Genomic DNA, 20,296 nt, shown 5'->3' with positions numbered 1-20,296 from the left:
CTTGATCATTGTCAACTTTAATGTTTGCTGCAGTATCACTCCAGGAAGAAGCACCAGCCAAGATTTTGGATGAAACTGAAGGAGGCTCAGGAGACCCGATGTGTCCATTCCAAACTTCTGCTTTTTATTTTTCCTCCCATTCTTTTTCTACAGTCATGCCAGAGCTTCATTGAGACCTGTTTTGCCAATGTTGCAGTCAGGACACTCATCAGGCATCTCCAATCCTGTTCCTTGAGGGACGCTTTCCTGAATGTTTTCTCCCTGCTGCAACACACCTGATTGAAATGATCATCCTCCTAAAGAGCTTGCTGATCATTTGAATCTGGTGTGTAGCAGATGGCCGCAATGGAAAACTGTCAGGACAGCGACCCACAAGGAACAGGATTGAAGACCCTGGTCAATAACTTGCCGCAGAGAAATTCTCCATAAATGTGGAATGTCCTCAAAGCTGCCTACATTTTTAATATGAAGACATGCAAATAAATGTACTAAAAATAGCAGCTTGACTGGGCCGTCGTTTGTGGTCTTTGCAGCTTTGTCCACCCAGGAGAAGTCTCTGCATCAGTCCAGAGTTTCACGAGCTCCACCAGCTGCTGCAGTGGAAGGTTCCAGTCTACAGTCCATCAAAACATTTTATAGTCAACTAAAAATGAGTTATCATTAAAGGTGAAACACTATCCATTCATGGTATGTTGCTATAGAGTTAACTTTTGACTCATCATTGTATTTCGGTCCACACGCTGGCCAACTGACGACTTTACCGTGCAGCGATGAGGAGACTGTCTTTACATTTTGTCCAACTTGTCGCCATGGTGTTCCAGATGATTGCATCAATGATGAGCCCCTGCAGAAGCGTAACAGTAAAACGGAACTGCATTTCAGGTTAGTAATAGAATTGTCTACTCACATGTTCCTTGTCCAGCAGATGGCGCCACTGGAGTGCTGCAACATAACTCAAAGTACGTCTGCCTGAGGATATGTCGTCTGCTGGTAAGAAACGGAACATTTCATTTCAGCTAGCCTGTTCCAGTTGTCTCGACAAAGTTAAATGATTTGTTCTTCTGTCCAATGCGGCGCACTGAGTCACTGCTCACAGCCAGAGACCAGCAACACTTTAGCCTTTCTTGTTGGGGGGGGGGGGGGGGCGTGTGTGTTTGTGTGTGTTGGGGCTCATATCCCCCCACAGTCTGACGTTACACCCCTCGCTACCTGCCTCTACGAGGGTGAACCGCGGCAACATCACATTAAAAAAAGAAACCACAAGAGGGCCCATGGGTTTACAAAACCCACTAACCCACCTACGCTGCCGATTCTTGTCCACACTGCTAAAGTCCCTCCGCATATACACTCACATAATTGAATGAAATGTGCTCACATACTGTACTATGCCTTTCAGTCTTAGTATGATAGCATTTCAGTAGTGTGTGTTTGAGAGAGTTTATGTGAGTGTTGGGGTGTGCGTGTGTGTGTGTGTGAATCCTGACAGCCCCTCATATACGTCTCAGCACACGTGCGAAAGCAGCAAGCCGAGATGTTCAGTCAGACTGCGGTATCGTCGGAATGTCTCGTTGCGCTCTCTCGCTGGTCGTGTTACATAACGGCTCCTCGCGCGTACATTTTTGCTGCCTCGGTGCAGCTGCAAAAACGCCGGCGGGCGAAGATAAAAGGCCACCAGACGCGTGCCACGCGTCTCAGTGATGAGATGTTAATAGGATGGTGAGCATTTTGGCTAGTACCACTATTCCAGAGGTTCAAAGAAAAACATGGTGAAGCAACAGTTAGCTGTTCTGCTTCATGCAAATGGTGGCTGCCAACAGAAGTAAAGTCAGCCCCAAGTGTAAGTGCTTTAAATTAAGCAATCATCATATTCAGAGTTTCTTGTCACTCTGTGACCATCACGTAACATAGTTGGACAGAGTTTCCATTGACAGTAACTTTAATGTTTGAGAAGTTATTGTTTGTGACATTAATCACCAGAGCTGGGCATACCGTCCCGGACGGGCGCCCATTTTGTGCACGGTCAGACTGAGGACGAGAACTCTTTTAAAAAGGACAGACTAAGCAAGGACAGAGGTAGGTTTTTGTTCATCTCTCTGATAGTCCCTAACCGGGTCAGATTGAGATTAAATGAATACAATTTCAAATATCTGCAACTGTCACACACAGGTCACCCACACCGCACACCTGCTTTAGTTCTGTTTTTTACTGTACAGTATATCCAGTGGCTTGCTGCGCCCACACACCCCATTCCAGTGCAGGCAGACCGTAACTAACAACAATAAAACCCTCAACCTGTACCTACATTTAAATGCTATCTTCCTTGGCCCGTGTACCACCTAGCTGATACATATCTTGGAAGTTTGATTGTATGTCAGAAAAATGTTCTGGCCGAAGGTAACTGCTGGAGAAAATGTCTCGAGCTACGCTCGCATTTGGACCAGGCTTGTCTGTTGGTGACTTTCAGGTCTGGGCTGTTTGTTCACTGTTTTGCTTCTTTCTTTATCGGGACCAGCAGCAGACTCATGAGAACATGCAGCTGTGTTTGAGCACACATGTCCAAAAGATTCCCCCCTCCCCCACAAGCTCCATCTCCACTGGCCATGACCCCAGCTTGCGCGGCAGACTGCTGCTATATATTATATATATTGTATAGCATATTTTTAAAATCAAAATTCATTTGGAACACAAGCACAGTATGTAAGAGTTAAAATGGTGAACCATGGAAATCGAAAGTGTCCGCATTAAAGCTCTCTAGTGTTTGAATGTCTAGTGTACTGTAACCAAGGTGACCGACCAAGCCGAGACGACTCGCACCTGCAGTCTTCTTCTTGACCGGTCACGATTCATCTTCAAATGGGGTTTCTGCCTGTGCGTGTTAAAACTCAACAACTCTCTTGATACTGAATGCTAGACAGGCCCTTCAGGTAACCTGGGTCAAAGGTCACCATCTTACGTGGCTTTTGGGGAATTCTGAGAATGAGGAAAGTTGAGGTTGTTCTTAGCCAAGTTGAACAAAAACTTGAAGAAGGCAAAGAAGACAAAATCAAAGCAAATTCAGAAATTCAGACATCACAATTTCGGACTACGATGAGTCAAATACAACCCTAATTGAAAACCTGGAAATCCAAACATTAGCTCGAAACCCTAACCCTGGCTTGAAACCACACTTGCTTGAAAGCCTTGACTTTGAAGAAGCATTGAAATGTTTTTTCATTTGTTTGGATTTATTTGATCTTATGTCCATTAGATTTCATTTTGAAAAGCCACAGCATTAGCTCATCAGCAGAGGATTTAAAGCTGAAGTAGCAGCTGCGGGTCAGATGTGAGGATAGTTTAATTCTTCTGATTATCAAAAATACTAATCGCAATGTGTCTCCTCTTCCACTGTGACAAAATGGTGTTCGCCTGCTGTAGTTTCAGTCCAGCATCAGTTTCCTCAGTGAAAACATGATCGTGTTCGCATGCATTCACAACGCGCTCCAGAGTAAATCATTCGTGCCTTTTCTCCGGGACTTGAAAGCATTCCTGCAGTGTCTGTTTTTCCCTCAGCGAAGTGGCGGCGGGTCAGTGTTCATCTTGTCCCTGCGAGGGCCCGGCGCTAACCCGTTTCACCTTGCTCCCCACTCCGAGCCAACTATCTCTCTCTCCGCCCTCTCTCTTTCTTTCCTTGGTGCTTTCTTTCTCCTCCCCCTTCACGTCTCCCTCACAAATAGACATTCCCGCTCCCTCCTCGCACATATTCTGAATGGTTTGGAGTGCTGGCGCAGGCCCCTCGGCGAGGAAACATCAGCATCGGGAGGAGGGAGGAGGATGCCGTCGATGGTGGGGATGACGAGTAACAGAGGCCCCGTGCACGGTGGTGGAGGGGCGACCAGGCCCGTTTGGCCAATGCGTGTCTTTTCAACTCCACAGGTGAGTCCATGACTCCTTGTGCTGTCTTTTTGGATGTCGACGCAAGGTTAGGTGCACCAATAACTGCAGGATCGCGTTAGGGTTTGTGCCGACGTTACCTCATTTCAAGTGAGCTTGTCAGTCAACTCCGCAATTTCAACTTGCCTTTAGTAAATCCTCCTGTGATATATGATATAATTTGTGGATCAGGTATGGCATTTAAGTTCCTGGGTCAATTTGACCCATTGCCAAAAAGTAGTGGAAAAAAAAAAAAATCCGGAATCAACCTGGTTTATATATCAGTCGCTCAGCACTTAATCATTTATCGTTGACTACACTTATTCCGCCACCACACACAAAACTTGATAAAAACATATGCTTTTGCAGTGAACTCCTGTAATAGGGACCAAACCAGTCGCGACAATATGAGTAATTACTGACAACTCCCAAACACACACAAAGGTTAAGAAATTACCTGTAAATACCACATGAGAGGGGTAAATCACAACTCGTGGCTAGGAGAAGCTCCTCAATTTACTTCAACATACAGTTTGGCACCAGGATGCCAGTTTCCTTGGCCGGAGCACGAAAAAAAATGTGATTAGGTGAGTTTTCAGTGACTAACACAGAATCGGTCCCCACAAAATAATCAGCGTATATGTGAATTTGCGAAAGCTGAACCGAGAATATGCGGGTGTTCACGATACTTTATAATGAGCCATTTTTACCCGCTATTCAAGTGTCATATATTAATCCATTAACATTATTAACTCCCATTACTCCCCATTTTAATTCATATCTATTCAGCCACAAGAGGTACACTTTTCAATTTCCTTTTACTTACACGTGGGTCAATCTGACACATAATCCAAAAAGTGCTAAACTGTGAAAAAGATGTTTTATGAACTCCTATTACTCAGCATTTCAATTTGTATTTTTAGTTCATTACACTTATCAATCTACTAGACTTATCACTGCATTTTTTTAAAACTTTATAATGGGTCAATTTGACCTGTTATCTAAAAGTGTCCCGAAAAAAATCCCAGTAATTGTCATATATATCTCATTAACTCGCATTATTCCACAAACATGGCTTATATCTCATTATTAAGTCCCCATTCATCACCATTTCTGTTAGTATTCATAGTTGAATGCCAATACACTTACTACTTTTGGTTTATTGTCGTCACTTAAAAAAATTGGTTACTTGGACCCACATCAGTTAACAGGTGGCTTATATGTACCCCCCTCTCAGCCATCTACTACATTTTGGATTTGGGTGAAGACCTCTTTTCCCACTCTCGTCTATTGCCTCCTGTTACATTTGTTTCTCAGAACAACAATGATATTCTGGGTCAATTTGACTCGTAATATAAAAGGGTCAGATACAGAAAAAAGACACAATTACACAGCATTTCAGTCAATACTTGTAGTTGATTACGCAACCATATTAATTCTAAAAAAAAAGGGGAACTCTTTTTTATAATCTATATCTATTTGACCCGCCATATAACCACATAGTGTGAAATGTGAATCGAAAAGATATTTCTTCCTCTCGATGAGACCACTGAACATTATCTAATGTCTTATCCGATGTTTGGCTGACAGGAGGTCGTTTTTGGATTTTGTCCTTGTGCCCGAGGTTCTGTTATCAGCTCCCGTACTAAAAGTAAACAGGCATAAATGTGTAGATATTCTGCTGGTGGTGTTGAGTCAAGGGTCTCCAGGCTGTTCCCAAGGCTCTGCCAACTGCAGCATTCTCATGTCTATCTTTAGACTGCCAGATTAGATCACTTTGTCTTGGTGAAAAATGTGTTAATTGACCAGGTGGGAGTTCCTCTTTCTCTCGAGGAAACGGGTTGCGAGTTTCAGATGGTTCACTGAAGGGGTGGAATTCAGCGACTAGCTTACCTGTTCAATGTATGCTAAGGACGGGCTGAGATGAGCGGGACTCTAACACCAGTTGAGCGGCTAGCTCTCCTGACGAATTGGTGTGCGGCGGCACTAAATCACACACTGCGAGGAAGAGCAGTCAGATTCCTCTGCAGAGTGATGTCACCGCTGTCAAACGTGAAACAGATCCAGACATGAACGACTCGGCCCCCGATGCCAGATGTTGAAATCCGCGGCACACTCTACTGCGGGGATGACACAAGACGACACTCAGAAGTTCAGAGGATTAGCGGCTACAATGTCAAACTCGGAGTGTAGTAATCACACACAGACAAATAGAGTCTAGAACTCATTTGTTGGTCTTAACTGTTTACCTCTGTTTCAGGTGATCTCCATCAAACTGAGGATCTTGGATGACATGGACTCTTTTGAAACCAGCTGCTGCACCCATGGATTTTAAACCATGACAAATTGTAGGCATTAATAACAATGGAGCTTCCACCTGCAGCGCAATTAGAGAGACCTCCATCCACACTCTTGGGATTGGACAAATGTGCCTTTTCAACACAAGGCGCGTCCGCAGAAAGTGCCGTTAACAGCTCACGGGACCTCAAAGGGGACCATCTGCGTGCTGAGGATTCACACTTCTCACGGTTGGAACCGGAACACCACGTAGGACACCATACGGAAACTGTTGAGAAATGTATCCTACAGGTGCATGATCAAGACCTGAATTTACATAGCACACTGCAGGATCACTCTTGTCCTAGCCAGGACCTGAAAGGAGAAGATCTTGTCCCTGGCGGTCCACGCTGCTCCCAGTTGGAACTGGTTCCTAAACCACAAAGGCAGAGTCCTGTTGATGTTGGCATTAATAACAAGAAATCTCCTGAGGAATTTGTCCTGCAAGGGCCTGATCAAGACATAAATTTACTCAGCTCACTGCAGAATAACTGCAGTCCTAGCCAGGACCTAAAAGGAGATGATCTTGGTGGATGTCCATGCTGCTCCCAGTTGGAACCAGTTCTGAAAGGATTCAGGAACAGTTCTGGTTGTATCTGTCTCAGTAATGAGCAAATTGCAGAGGATTTACATGGACAAGGAATTTTTAAAGTTTTAAAAGACTGGAGCTTGCTGAACTCAATGAAGTACTACTGTGGCCCACGTTCTGTTGAGGACCAGAATGGAGATCTTCTTCCTGAGATGCCATTCTGCTACCAGTTTGAAACAGGACACAACGTACTAAAAGACACTTTTGTGTATGATGGTCTTAATAAAGAAAAACTTGTCAACAATTTGTGCTTTCTGGGGCATGGACAAGAAGGTCTGAGCTTACCCCATGACCGATGTGGTCTACGTCTTGCCGAGAACACTTCTGCTCCTGACACCCCTGTTTGTGTCAGCCTTCATAACCCGGATGCTGTAGTGGAGCAATCACAAGCCTCTGTGGTGCTTGGAGATGTGCCTAAAGTTCTTGCTTTTCTGAGATTACTTCAAGATCAGTGTGGTCCACGTCCTGTCCAGGACCACAGAGTGGATAATCTTCTTACTGAGTCTCAATGCTGCTCACATTTGGAACCAAGACACAACAAACTAAAGGACAGTTCTCTCTGTGTTCGCCTCAATCACTTTGTAGAGCATGATGGGCAAGTGTCCATCAGACATCAAGAGTTAAAGCCTCCGAATTATTCGGCTGACACACTTGACATGGACTGTGAGGATGTGGTCTTGAAGAAACTCTCAAACAGCCATGCCAGTCAAACATCAGAGGATTATCATGCAAACTCCTCACCCACAGCTACTTCCTGCCAAGGAACCCATCAACTGCCCCCTATCATCAAACACAAGCAGAGTTCCATCACTTTCTCGGACTATGCCAAGAATCACGCTTACGTTAACGGCGGCTTGGAAGATGGCAAGTCCTCAGGGCACGAGGCGGAGGAGGACGAACGGGCTGATGGCGACAACGACAAGGACGATGACGTGTTCCTGGAGCTGCCGCCGAGCACAGAATGCCTGGCCAATCAAAGTGACAGGAGGGAAAGTGGCAAGAGGCAGAGCTACTGCGTTGGAGGGCCCACAGGAAGCCATATGTGTGGTTATGAAGCAGAGGCAGAAAGCAACAGTAAGGAGGTATGAAGCTACACATTTCTTTTTCAAGCTTGCAGTATACTACTATCCAGGGACTGTGTCTGGAGGGTCCTCAGTTTACAACAGAGTTATGTTCCTACACTGGCCAGTGGCGACACAACACAAACATATTTTCAGCTAATGCTGGGCTTTACACCTAAAGATTTTCATAGTCTCAGACTAAAAACTGAATGTCAGAAGTAAGGTTTAGAGTTTTACTGGAGTCACAGCGCGCTCCCGTCATCTTGATCTTTTAGCGTTAGTTGGTAATCCCCAGAGGTGGGCATTCCACCTATGTGACGGAACGGTCTGTCCGCCTATGATGGTCGCCCATTTTATAGGCGATAAACGGGAAACTTGAAAAAATAGTCGATCTAAGCATAGCCCATTTTTTCCGTCTATGTAATCGTCTATTTTTCATATTACATTATAAATGCGATCTCGGTATCTTGCGATCTCGGTAGCTGTGTGTGATCCCGAAAGTGAGCCACATGCACAGAAGAAGAGACGACGTCACTCACGACGTAGTGATGAGTTTATTTTCTATTGCGATATCAAGGACACAGACCAAGGGTAAAGCAGCCTTTTAATCATGAATGGCACAATAACAAGGAGCACATTTTGAAATTTACACTATTAATCCATTTACATGTTGAAATGTAAATTACGACCGGCCTGTTCTCTCCTGTCCAAGCAATTTACCTCATGTAACATCTTTTTTTTCGACTGACACTTCACACATTCAATTTACGGCGGTAGAGAAGATGGTTGAAATCATTGAAGACACTTAGACACTTATTTTCACAATTGCTTTTCTATGGTCAAATGATATCGTTTTTGGTTGTTTTTTTATACTGTAATAGTACATGCCCACTTTTATTGTCAGTACTGTATTCACATTTGCGGTAAATAAAACTTTTACTATATTTTTAATGTCTTGATTGCACACTTAAAACTCCTTTTGACTTTTTTTTCATTTTTATTTAGGGAATACTATTCCCTAAAAACTTTTCAAGTCTTTCCTCTGTGCATGCTACTGTATGTGCCGTAAACAACATTAGATACATGCAGTGGAAAATGATAGTTAACCATGTTGAAAATTGTCACTTTGCTCAGGTAACTTGTAAACATCCACCGCTTTGAACTGCTTTGGGGTTTCACACACATGTATCCATCTTGTCCGTTGTCACTTGCTTGATCCGTACCTGGAAACACAAATACCAAAGGGGAATTTTCCAGCAAAGAACATAACTTGGTCTACATTTTATTGTCACATCCCTGATTTTTAAGAACTATTCTTGGGCTTGTGTTGCTCAACTGCCATTCTTTGTGGCATGCCGTTATCAAGCTAACCATAAGGGGGTGATGTGTGCGTGATTTGCCAAGCTCTCCTGACAATCGGTTCAGCGCTTCCAGGAGCTTCACCTCCCCTTTGCACGCTGGGCTTTGAGAGCAACACAATCGGAGTGGAATGTACTTTCCGGCAGCTATCCAGGTAGCCTTTAGCGCTATTGGTTGAGCGACTCCATGGTGATCCCCGGGCACTCTCGCTGGGTGGCTCGGAGCAGGCGCTCTTCCCTCCGTGCTCTCCTGCTCCTCATTTCCATGTGAAAGACGTCAGTGTCGCCCCACACAATGCCGACAATTTGCACTGATGAAGTTAGAATTGCCAACGTGCCAACATGATAACACCGATCCGTAGCGGGACTCATTGCCATTGCGCCAGGACGGATGGACGGACCGAGGGAGCCAGAGTGCAGGAAAAAGTGTGTGTGTTTGGGGGGGGGGGGGGGGGGTGTTGTGGCTCTGTAGGATGACATGAATCAGACTCGAGCCTCCTTTGGTCGTATAGCTCGCTGCGGCCGTGACTCCAGGGCTTGATTAGCGGGCCGGTTCACAACATCCTCATTTCCTCTTGAACCCGTTTCCAAGAAATAACACGCGCACATACACACCTACATGAACACCCCCACCTACACAAACACACACACACACATAGACACGTCTTTTCTTCTCATTGTATTTGCAATTTTTACAAATCGAGGTTTGATTTCATAGGCCCGAGGAAATCAGAAATTAGACGCTTCAAGATTTTCCCAACAGACTTATTTAGTGGGGAAAGCATCTCTCGTAATTGAACTTCTTAATTCCTTCTCACCATGACTGCATCATAATAAAACTCAGGGGACACTTCATTAGGTACACCTGCACAATCCACAGAGATATCAAAAGAGTACAGTTTTAATGCTACAACTTTATCTCAAAAAATGATCATTTTTGAGAGTAGATTCATGTTTTAATCCACATTTAGCTGTATGCACTGTAAAACATTTGACATGAGAATTTTTTTGTACAAATAATTATAACATTTTCAACAATACCATAATTTATTAGTATCATGTATTTGACATGGGATTATTTATAAAGAATATCATTTTTTTCTCAATGTAACATTAACATTTTATTTGCTGTACCAGTTGGCCAGTCTAAATTTTATATATATATATATATATATATATATATATATATATATATATATATATATATATATATATATAGATGGATATAGATATATATATATAGATGGATATAGATATATATATATAGATATATATATAGATATATATATATAGATATATATATATAGATATATATATATAGATATATATATAGATATATATATATAGATATATATAGATATATAGATAGATATATATATATATATATATATCTATATATATATAGATAGATAGATATATAGATAGATAGATAGATAGATAGTGGCATCACAAGGGGGCGTGTAGTGGAGGGACGCTACCTTTCGTTTGAGAGGCCGGTGCCACACACTAAAATGGCAGTGCAGGCAGTACGTTTCCCAGCATGCTTGACAACCCCAACAGGTGTAGCTGCTTAAGCCCCTTGATTAAAGCTGGTGTGGCTGGATGGCAGGAAGAAGATATAAAAACCAAGGAGCCGAGACGATGGGGGAGAAAAAAAAGAACGGAGAAAGGACTGGACAGAAGCACGAGGGAGTAACTTACTCAATGTGGAGGAAAGTGAACTTTTGAACTTTGAGAACAGACTTTAGTTGGAACTTTTTGTAATTTATGAAAACCCAAGTTGATACCTTTGCCAACTTGACTTTTTCCACGTACTGGCACGTGACAAAGACCATAAACATTGATTTTGTTGAAACTCTGGTGTAAAAAGACTCCTCTTGCCCTGGTGGACCCCTCGTGCTGTCACTAGAGTGCATTATCTATCATCATCATCATCTAATATGAAATACTTACATTGTCATAATTATTTCAAGCGTATCATCCAGCCCTATTTTCCAACTTCATATTGACATGCTTAACAGTTAACAGTTGAGCCTGTTTTATATTGCATTTCAATCTATTTTGAACAAAGACTAAAATTCAGGAAGGGGTCAGTTTTATTTTGAAGTTTTGCACTTTTCTGTCTACGTGCTTGTGGTGTCGGTTACTTGGTATCGGTATCTGTACTCAAGATTTTGAAACTCGTACTGATAAACCCGTCAGAAAAAAAGTGGTATCAAACATCTCTAATAATATTACAAGAAAATGTCCGACTACTGTAGCATATAGAAAAACTCTTAATTTTATCAAAATAAAGTTATAATATTGCAAGGAAAACATTCCCAATATTACGAGACAAATCAGAATTTTATGAGGATAAAATCATAACACATGGGAAAAAGTAATGATCTGCATGAATATAATTATATTGCGAGGATATGGAAAAATACTGTAGTACTGTACATTTTCACATATTTACTCACTCGCACATTCCAGTGACAAAGGCAAAAACAAAACACGGGAATATGTCAGCACAATGTTTGTTTGTCTCTGTGTGCCCTGTGATTAGCTGGCAACCAAATTGGGGTGTCCCCCCCCCCCCCCCCCGCTCCCCTAAGACAGCTGGGATAGGCTCCAGCGCTGCCGCAACCCTTGTGAGGATAAGCGGTATAGATACTGGATGGATGGATGATTATTACCAGAAAAAAGTCATTATTTTACCAAAACCAACCATTTTTTCTGGGAGCGTGTTTTGCCTGTCGCTTGTTGCTAGGCATATTTCACCATGCTCAAGCATACGTGTGCATAGTCAGCCATAAAGAGGAACAATAAAACATGAGACACATTTTATGAAAACACAGTGTTTCCATCAGGCACTCCTCGCTCAAAAATGTGCCATGAAACAAGGCTCCTTCTTTATGCCAGATGTCAAACCTTCAAACGTGAATGGATGCGCGCCATCCCAACACAGAACAACTACAAAAGTCTCTTCACATGAGAAACTTTTGTTTTACTTTTTACACAAACCCACAAAGCTAAAACCTCATTTCAAACCCTATTTTGACACCATAACCCTCTACTGTAATTCCAGTTTGAAACCCTAATACTTGATACTAATACTAATACCAAAAATAACCTTGCGTTATTTTGCAATAATTATTATATTATAATAATAAAACCTGAAAACGTTTTGCATTACAACGCAATCGTTTGTCAATAAAACGCAATAGTATTGCATTATAAAGCAATTTTAAATATTCTCATCATGTCTCCTAGCGGGGTGCGAGCAGCGGTCTAGTGACTGACGTGTTGGGTTTAGCTTGGTTAAACAGTTGTAAACAATTCAATTCACTCATGATACTGGATGATGGATAGCATTTCCATTCATTTCAATGGGGGGTATTGATTTGCTATATTAGTTGGCTAAATTGATCTTGGTCACAGAACAAGTTCAGCTCAGAACTCAAGGTAGCAGTACAATTTTAATTAGTGGCCTGTGAGGTGCACACGACGCGTGTTAGCCAATGAGTCAGCTTGCTGACTTTTCCTCAGCCAAACCCCTGGCCCTAATTCTTTGCTGACCTCCTGCAGGCCCCCAGGGGGAACCTCTGGGGTCAAATGTGGTGTCAGTCAAACAAAATGGTTTTCTATTTCATAACTGCACATCATGTGTGTACTCCTGTGTGTGGGGGGGTGTTCGTGTGTGTGTGTGTGTGTAGAAACTCAAACACAGGCACATCTCATCCTGAAAATTTGGTGACTGAGGCCCTCCTTGTGATTTACAACCGTGTACATCTTGAGGCCCTGCTCTCTCCACTGTGTGAGGATTCTCTATTTATACATGCTGTGTGTGTGTGTGTGTGTGTGTATGTGTGTGTGTTGAAAAGCGGGAATTACATGACTGTCCACATGGCCCCCATATCTGGAGCGTCTTTGCTCTTTCATTCCCAAGAGAAGTGGCGGAACAGATCGCATTTCCATGTGGACCTTTTCAAACTCACAAGGAAATCTCTTTTTTTTTTTTTAAACGGAATTCAACCCAAACATATACTTTTTTAAAGAATATGTTCTCTGCAGGCCCACTAGTTGAAACACAGCATTCTGATTAATGTTGCATTTGTGGAATAAGAGTTAATCAACCTGTTTTTAGCCATCTCTCGGTGCAGCCATTTTGTCACTTCTGTCAACTGAAAATGACATCACAGATGCTCTGGGCTCAGATAACGACCAATCATGGCTCAGCTTCAGAAAACAGGTGAGCTGTGACTGTTCGTTACCTGAGCCTTGAATAGTTGTGATGTCATTTTCCCTTGACAGAAGTGACAAAATGGCGGCCCCCTGAGATGGCTAAAAACGGGTGGATTAACTCTTATTCCACAAACGCAATATTTATCAAAATGCCTTGTTTCAACTAGTGAGCCTGCATAGAACTTATTCTTAAAAAATATGTTTGCGTTGACTTGCATTTGACTTTCGCTTTAAATGAATGAAATTGCCGAAGCCGTATGCTAACAGTTGTGATTGTAACAGTTACCAAGACGGCATGCTTCGTGGAGAAAATTCTAAGACACTTAGATAAAGAGTTTTTACTGCGGTTGTATATTATAGGCCTGTTTCTAATAAGAATGAATACAATGCTAACATGCTAACAGTTGTTATGCTAACAGAAATTCATGGTTGAAGGTCATGGACTGTTAGCGTTAGAGGGATAAATCTTTATACTGAGGATTTCCACCTGCTGCATGTGTATCTGGAATGCGTCCCCAACGAAAAACTGGGATTCATGGCAGACAATTCTATGAGCTAAAAGTTATAACATGTCCCATTGATTCCTTCCAGGAGTCCCCGCAACTCAAGCCTCCATGGTCCAAGTCTATGAGCCAGTTGATGAGGAAACTGGAGAGGCTCAATCAGGACATTGAGGAGGCTCTGAGCGCAGGCTCCTCCCCCTCTGATACGCCCTGCACTGCCCGCAAGAAACAGGTGAGGCAAACATAGAAAGGTGCTCAAGTTCCCTTTCTCTGCTCCCAATTAGTTGATGAATGGGACCAAGTCCTCAGTGTTTACAGCTGTAGAAATATCACCAAATCCGATTGGCTCATTTGTTAGCTGGATCAGATTGAGTCACATTCTCACAACTAGCGAACTGCGCAAAAGTTCATTTGAAACTGCACCAAGACCCGGTTCATTTGCGTTGCACCAGATTTGATTTGTCTGTGTTTGCACTTGTCAAGCTTGGTTGAGTTTGGTGCATTTGCGATATGAGTATAATCTGGTGCGGACCAATCAAGCGGACCAAGAGCTGGTCTCGGTTTGCTTGCAAGTGAACTCTGGTGCGCTTCAGTTTATTTAATCTCTAAATCGATGTTGCATTGTTGAAAGACACTCACAGGTGTTAAAATGGCCAAATGTGTTCATGGTTTATCTTGGTTATTTTGGTACCTTGCTCCCTTAGTAACGAAACCATGTTTTTGGTCAAGTTCACATTTGCTAATTGCAGTTCAGTTCTGATCAAGTGTCAACTCTATCTGGTATGTGCCAAACAAGCAAACCTAGGCTCGTTTGCAAATAAACTCCGATTTGTTTTCAGTTCATTTCTTCCCACGTTGCATGTTTCAAAAACAATGTGTTAAAATGACCAAACGTGCGCTTGTACCATGTATCTTTGATCTGGATCATTCTTTTTATCAAGTGTGGACACTATCCTCTGAATCTTGGTGTGCACGGCGAGCTGGTCATGGTCCACTTGCAAGTAAACTGCTGCAGTTTTGATTATCACAGCACTGTTCAACTGCTGGGACCAGTGTCAAAATGACAAAATGTGTGCACCATGTTTCATTGGTCTGGACCAGAGTATCCACCTAAGTGACTAAGCAAACCACATCACAGTTCGTTTGGAAAAACTGCTTCAAAAACCAAAAACCTGCTTCGTGTGCCAGTTAGGCTGTGTTCCTACTTTGGTTAAGTTTGGTGCATTTCCTGCGCTAGTTCGGTTGGTCCCGTGGGAAAGCTATTACCCGAATACTGATGCACACCAACAAGTGGACCAAGACGTAGTCTTGGAACCAGACCAGTGTAATAAACTACCTGACCAAATTAACTAGCGAACAGTTGGGCTTTGTTTTTATCATTTATCACTCACTAGTCCACACAACAAACCTTCCTGTGGTGGTTTGTAATCACATATTTTGCTACACTTGGAATGGTACAGTCCTGCAAAGCATATGCCGCATTCTTGGTCATGCTGTCAATTGGGCCGAAATCAATTTTCTGCGCTCCCACAGCGTTCGCCGAGGTAGCAAAAGTAGTCACATGCACTCACACATGCATGTTGTTGTTTAAGTAGCTGGTGTTGGCTCCACTTTTAAAGTATTCATGCCAAAGTCACTGTTGTGCCTGACATGTTTCCTTTCCCAAAAAGCTTGTTTTCTCCGCATTTTGCTCAAAAACTGATGTAAAAACTAGCCATGTTCTAAAGCTGACTACTATGGAACAGAAACAGCTAGAAACCAACTTTTTTCTGGTGAAAGAAGTCTGCTCTTTCTTTCTGTCGGTTTGTTGCTTATATTTTCACAGAACACAATATTCTATGGGTCTTGAAAGATCAGTCAGAATGCTCGAAAACAGCCTGCAATATGGGGAACTGCTTTGAAAACAGCTGGCAGCGATGAATTAAGTACATTGACAAAAGTATTTGTACGTGGTTCCTTCCCACAGCTGAGTGTTACACAATCCTTCAAGCATCAAGTGTTGGGACTGAATTGAACTTGCTTGGATTCCTCACAAGAGCGTCATCCTCTTCTTCTAAACAAGAGGACACTGCCATCTTTGTCGCGCGTCCGTCTGACTTTTTTCCTGATTTGGTCTGCACGTCCTCAACGTGACACCGCGACCGAGAACAGGCGGCCATTGTGCTCGTTTTGATGCCAGTTGCTTCATAGGGCAGCCGAAGTATCGCTGGGGGCACAAAAGTCTTCTTTCGTGGTCCACAGAGGAACTGTTGTGTTTGTTCCATTGGGCTCTTTCGGGATGGTTCCGAGGGGCTGGCGAATGCCTGCCTGGCAGGCATTTGCAGGACCAGCCCTGGCATTCAGTGCTGCTGGCTTTTAAAGCACTGACAGGCCAAGACGTCTTTACTGGGATGTTTGACAAGGTCATCGTCTCTGTCCTCTCAAAGGAGCATCCACACATACAAGCTCCTTTGTTCGCCTCTGTCATGTTGAATGGTCGTTGAGGACTCTGCTTTCCCTACCGCAGACGGTGACCTCAACCTTTTGTTTTGGTCCAGTCCTGTCCTGTCTTATTCTGGTCTGGGGTGAACAGACAGACTTACAGACAAACGGATGCTGAATGTCGCTCTGATGTTGTTTCAGCGCTCCACATTGAACCAAAGCTTGAATGAGCGAACCGAGCGAGGGGAATGGTCGAGCCAAAGCGGGTCTTGTGTTCCTCGCCGCGCCTCCGTGGGAACCAGAGTGAGAAGCAAGAAAGCGGTGAGTTTTGCTCGCAGGGTTCGACCCCGATTTTCTCACACATTCCCGACATTACGATGTACCGTTTAGTTCCTTGGAAGACTCATGCTTTTGTTCGGGGTAATGATAATGAGCATTGTGGCCTGTGAAGTATCATCCTCATAGCCTCAAGTAATTCTTAAGTAAGGCTTCTAACCGTGTTTGCGAGCTTAACTGCGTAAAGAACATTCATTGTGAGCCATTTGTGTTATGTGATGGATGGATGGTTGGAAGGATGGCTGGACGACTGGAGGGATATAGAAATAATGACATGATAAGTATACATTTTTTGATCAAGTTTTGATACAGCTCGTAATGTGTTTATACAACTGCAATATATAATGTATAGTTGATAAAATGTTCATACAAATGTTTTTGTTTTTAATTGTTTGATAAAGCATTTGCACAGCTGTTCAATTATTTTCACATTTACATTTTTGATGGCGTTCAACAATTAATTTTAATGTAAATCATTAAAAATAGTTGTTAGAAAATACTCCAAAAATCTTTTCCATAGACACTTTTGCCTATGACAAAATGAAAGTTAGGGATGTAACCAATTTGAATCAGAAAATCGGTTTTGATTTAAGCAAACCAAATCCAATTGTTACATTTTACAATGTAGCGTCCTTGAATCATTTTGCACCACATATATCGAGATACTTATTGAACCGTATTTTGTTGGAGGGATGCACACCTCTAGTGTTAAATTATTTACTCCAGATTGGTCACGGAACAAATTCATCTTGTATCTCAAGGTACTACTGTATTTTGTATTTTTTTTAAATTATATTTTAGAATAATTTGCAATTCTTGTCATTTCGGAGCATTTTAATGCGTGTGTATCATCGACATTCAAATCACGGTCTTCCCGTGATGATTGGTGATCTGCAGCCCCCCACTATGCAGTGCATCTCTTCACTCAACATTCAACACAACGCGGCCTTGTGTTGTAAAAAAAAAAAAAAACGTTCTTCTTTCTTCAACTAGTAGCGTACAAAGTATATAAACATCCCCATTCAAGCAGGCTGAGCGAAAGAGAGAAGTAAGGGATTTGGAGAATGCAGAGCGGCTTTACATTGCAAGCTTTTCAGCCTTGGCTTTGTGTGCTGCCTGCTCCAGCTATACCTTCCATCAAACAACATTGCTCTTTTTATTGCAATCAGCCGCAATAAACAGGTCAGGGGAGGTGACATTTTTGCTTCCTTATTTGTGGAATTATGCAAAACGAAAGGCCAAACATCATAATTTTACACAGACATGTATCTGTATACAAAGATCACTATGATTCTCGATATGGACTTTCAACCGCGGAGGTTTTGTTTTGTGTAGCTTTCCTGTCTACTGTTTTTAGGGTTTACATGTTTATTAGCACATACAGAAGAACTAAACATTGTTTTTGCCCAAAAAATAACAAAAATAATTACAACAACACAGCTAATAAATACATAAAAGAGACCGATTGGACAAATAATGTCAATTAAAATTGTGACTTATGGAAATGATCATCGAACTTTGGAAAAAAATGCGTCACCCACATTATCCAGAGTAGGCAGAAATGAAGCAAATGACGATTTTACAACTAGCAAATGTGGAAGCCTTGGTAGAGGTCAGCTTCTTAAAATGAAGTTTGCCCTCTCAAATTAGACTCCAGCTGTCGCTTCAAACTGGGAAAACGGCAGCATCGCAGGTTCAAAACAGCTGAGAATGTTTCAGGGACCGGCGCGCCGGATTCCACCGTCTCTGTTTTGGCTTGGGACTGGTATTCAGTTGTTCAGCGGGAACACATAAAATACTGAAAAAATATTCTTCTTGTGTAAGTGCTCCATATAACAGCGAGGAGCAGCAATGTGATACAGATGGATTTCTCTCTCCAGCGAGATGTTTATGGAAGAATTTGGACACGTTTTTTGGCACCTGCCCTTTAGTCTGAGTAGGAAAATGGAATGCGCCTCCTATCTGCATCATCGTGCAGCAAATCCCAGATGGAATGTGCTGGGTGCTTCTCTTTACTTTGGAAGATGCCTTATTTCAAATGTTTGCCACGGAAAACGCTATATTACTTATGTCATGTGATGAGAAACCCCCAAAATATGTCTGTGTTTTTTAAGATAATTCAGTCGAAAAAAAAAGAGAAAAAAAAAGTGCAGTAGGGTGGTGCGAAGATATGACAAGTTTAATTCATTCCCTGATCACACGTGTAAATCAATACACACAAATCATCTTTCCCCCTTGAAGTGAATGGAAATGCCATTAATCTGTTCCATCCCCTCATAAAAATTGTTTTTAATTAGAAAAATAGCACTTCACAATATTGTAATTTCTAAAAACATACTGTAATAACAGAAAGATTTAAAGAATTAAACAGTTCAGTGCATCATGAGTTCATAATTTAATACACGCCTTGCCCACCAGGGTCAGTGGAACATATCGTCGCTGTCATGTGAAAAACACGTATGTCCATTTTTTTCAATTGTCTTATTTTGGTGTTTCCGCGTTACAGACATTGCGTTAGCGAGAACATTTTAATTTTTTCCAAAATTGGACATAAGTAATAACATAAGTAATTTTTTTGGCAAAGAATAAATTGAACACATTTTAAGTATTCTTGTATTTTAATGTTCAATCAGCAGCACATCGGTCTTGATCAAATAGAACTGGACAATAAACACAGATTTAAAAAATGCTTTAAAATACATTTTCTGAATTGATTATTATGAAAAAGGATGCCAACCCAAAAATGTCTTTACAATAATATGTTCTATACGCCTCCACCAGTCTAAACACTGCATTATGATTGGCTGTTACCTGAGCCCTGAGCAACTGTGATGTCATTTTCAGTTGACAGAAGTGACAAAATGGCTGCCCCCTGAGATGGATGAAAATGGGTGGATTTCACCGATTAACTCATATTGCACAGATGCAATATTAATTATAATGCCGTATTTAGACTAGTGGAGGCGCATAGAATATATTAATGTAAAGAAAATATTTGGGTCCATAATCAGCAATGTCAGGTCACAGGTGATTAGACGATTACATAGATGGACTAAGATGCATTTCCGCCTATGCTTAGTCCGTCTATTTTCATACGTATATATACATATATAATAAAAATATAAAACAAAAATGACGGAACGGTCCCTCTCATAAGCGGAATGCCTAGCGCTGCAATTTTATACTAGCATTAATTTGGTAATGTAATTGATTGTATGATAATGGATGGGCGAGTAATTATTCGTCAAAAACATAAAAGTTGAAAAATATTCATTTAAACTAAAATGTGTTTGTATTCAATTCAATCCAGTACAACATTTGCATTACATCCTATTTTCTTTATTGAATATTTCTATTTTCGCTCTCTGTTTAGATGGTTGACGTGAACCTAATGGTGTGTTTCTTGTTAAGGTTGTTGTTGCTGATTAGTGTGTTGTACTACCTGTGCGATGAAGATGATCCTTATCGTTGCAGACAGATTGTCAGCAAGGATCATTTGCGCTCAAAGTGTCGCCTTGACATTTTTGACAAGGTGTAATTATATCCGCCATGAAT

At 41.9% G+C, this 20,296-nt stretch overlaps 1 protein-coding gene and 1 long non-coding RNA gene across 6 annotated transcripts in view; one reads left to right on the top strand and one right to left on the bottom strand.

Moving 5' to 3' along the window:
- Positions 1-103: 103 nt before the first annotated feature.
- LOC147144863 (uncharacterized) lies at positions 104-1,396 on the bottom strand. Its single transcript, XR_015087445.1, has 3 exons — positions 908-1,396; positions 762-844; positions 104-613 (listed from the first exon to the last, which is right to left on the bottom strand). It is a non-coding gene; the product is annotated as an uncharacterized LOC147144863 (long non-coding RNA).
- Positions 299-20,296, top strand: part of stard13b (StAR related lipid transfer domain containing 13b) — a 71,952-nt gene continuing 51,954 nt past the window's right edge. Inside the window, exons 1-8 of one of the 5 annotated variants that reach the window (XM_086035582.1) lie at positions 299-396; positions 534-666; positions 769-854; positions 926-990; positions 3,714-3,912; positions 6,170-7,917; positions 14,073-14,216; positions 16,607-16,726. In XM_086035582.1, coding sequence (XP_085891708.1) covers positions 6,274-7,917; positions 14,073-14,216; positions 16,607-16,726 — 1,908 coding nt within the window. In that variant the 5' untranslated portion in view covers positions 299-396; positions 534-666; positions 769-854; ... (1 more) ...; positions 3,714-3,912; positions 6,170-6,273. Of the gene's footprint in view, positions 667-768; positions 861-925; positions 991-3,713; positions 3,913-6,169; positions 7,918-14,072; positions 14,217-16,606; positions 16,727-20,296 lie in introns of all 5 variants that reach the window. The other 4 variants (XM_086035580.1, XM_086035581.1, XM_086035584.1 and 1 more) reach the window with 4 other exon arrangements.

The sequence above is a fragment of the Filicampus tigris genome, chromosome 7, assembly GCF_054856515.1.
Source record: "Filicampus tigris isolate MCC_2025a chromosome 7, RoL_Ftig_1.0, whole genome shotgun sequence".
Lineage (NCBI taxonomy): Eukaryota > Metazoa > Chordata > Actinopteri > Syngnathiformes > Syngnathidae > Filicampus > Filicampus tigris.
Note: the sequence above shows the minus strand (reverse complement) of the source record. Positions and strands in the feature narration are given on the sequence as shown.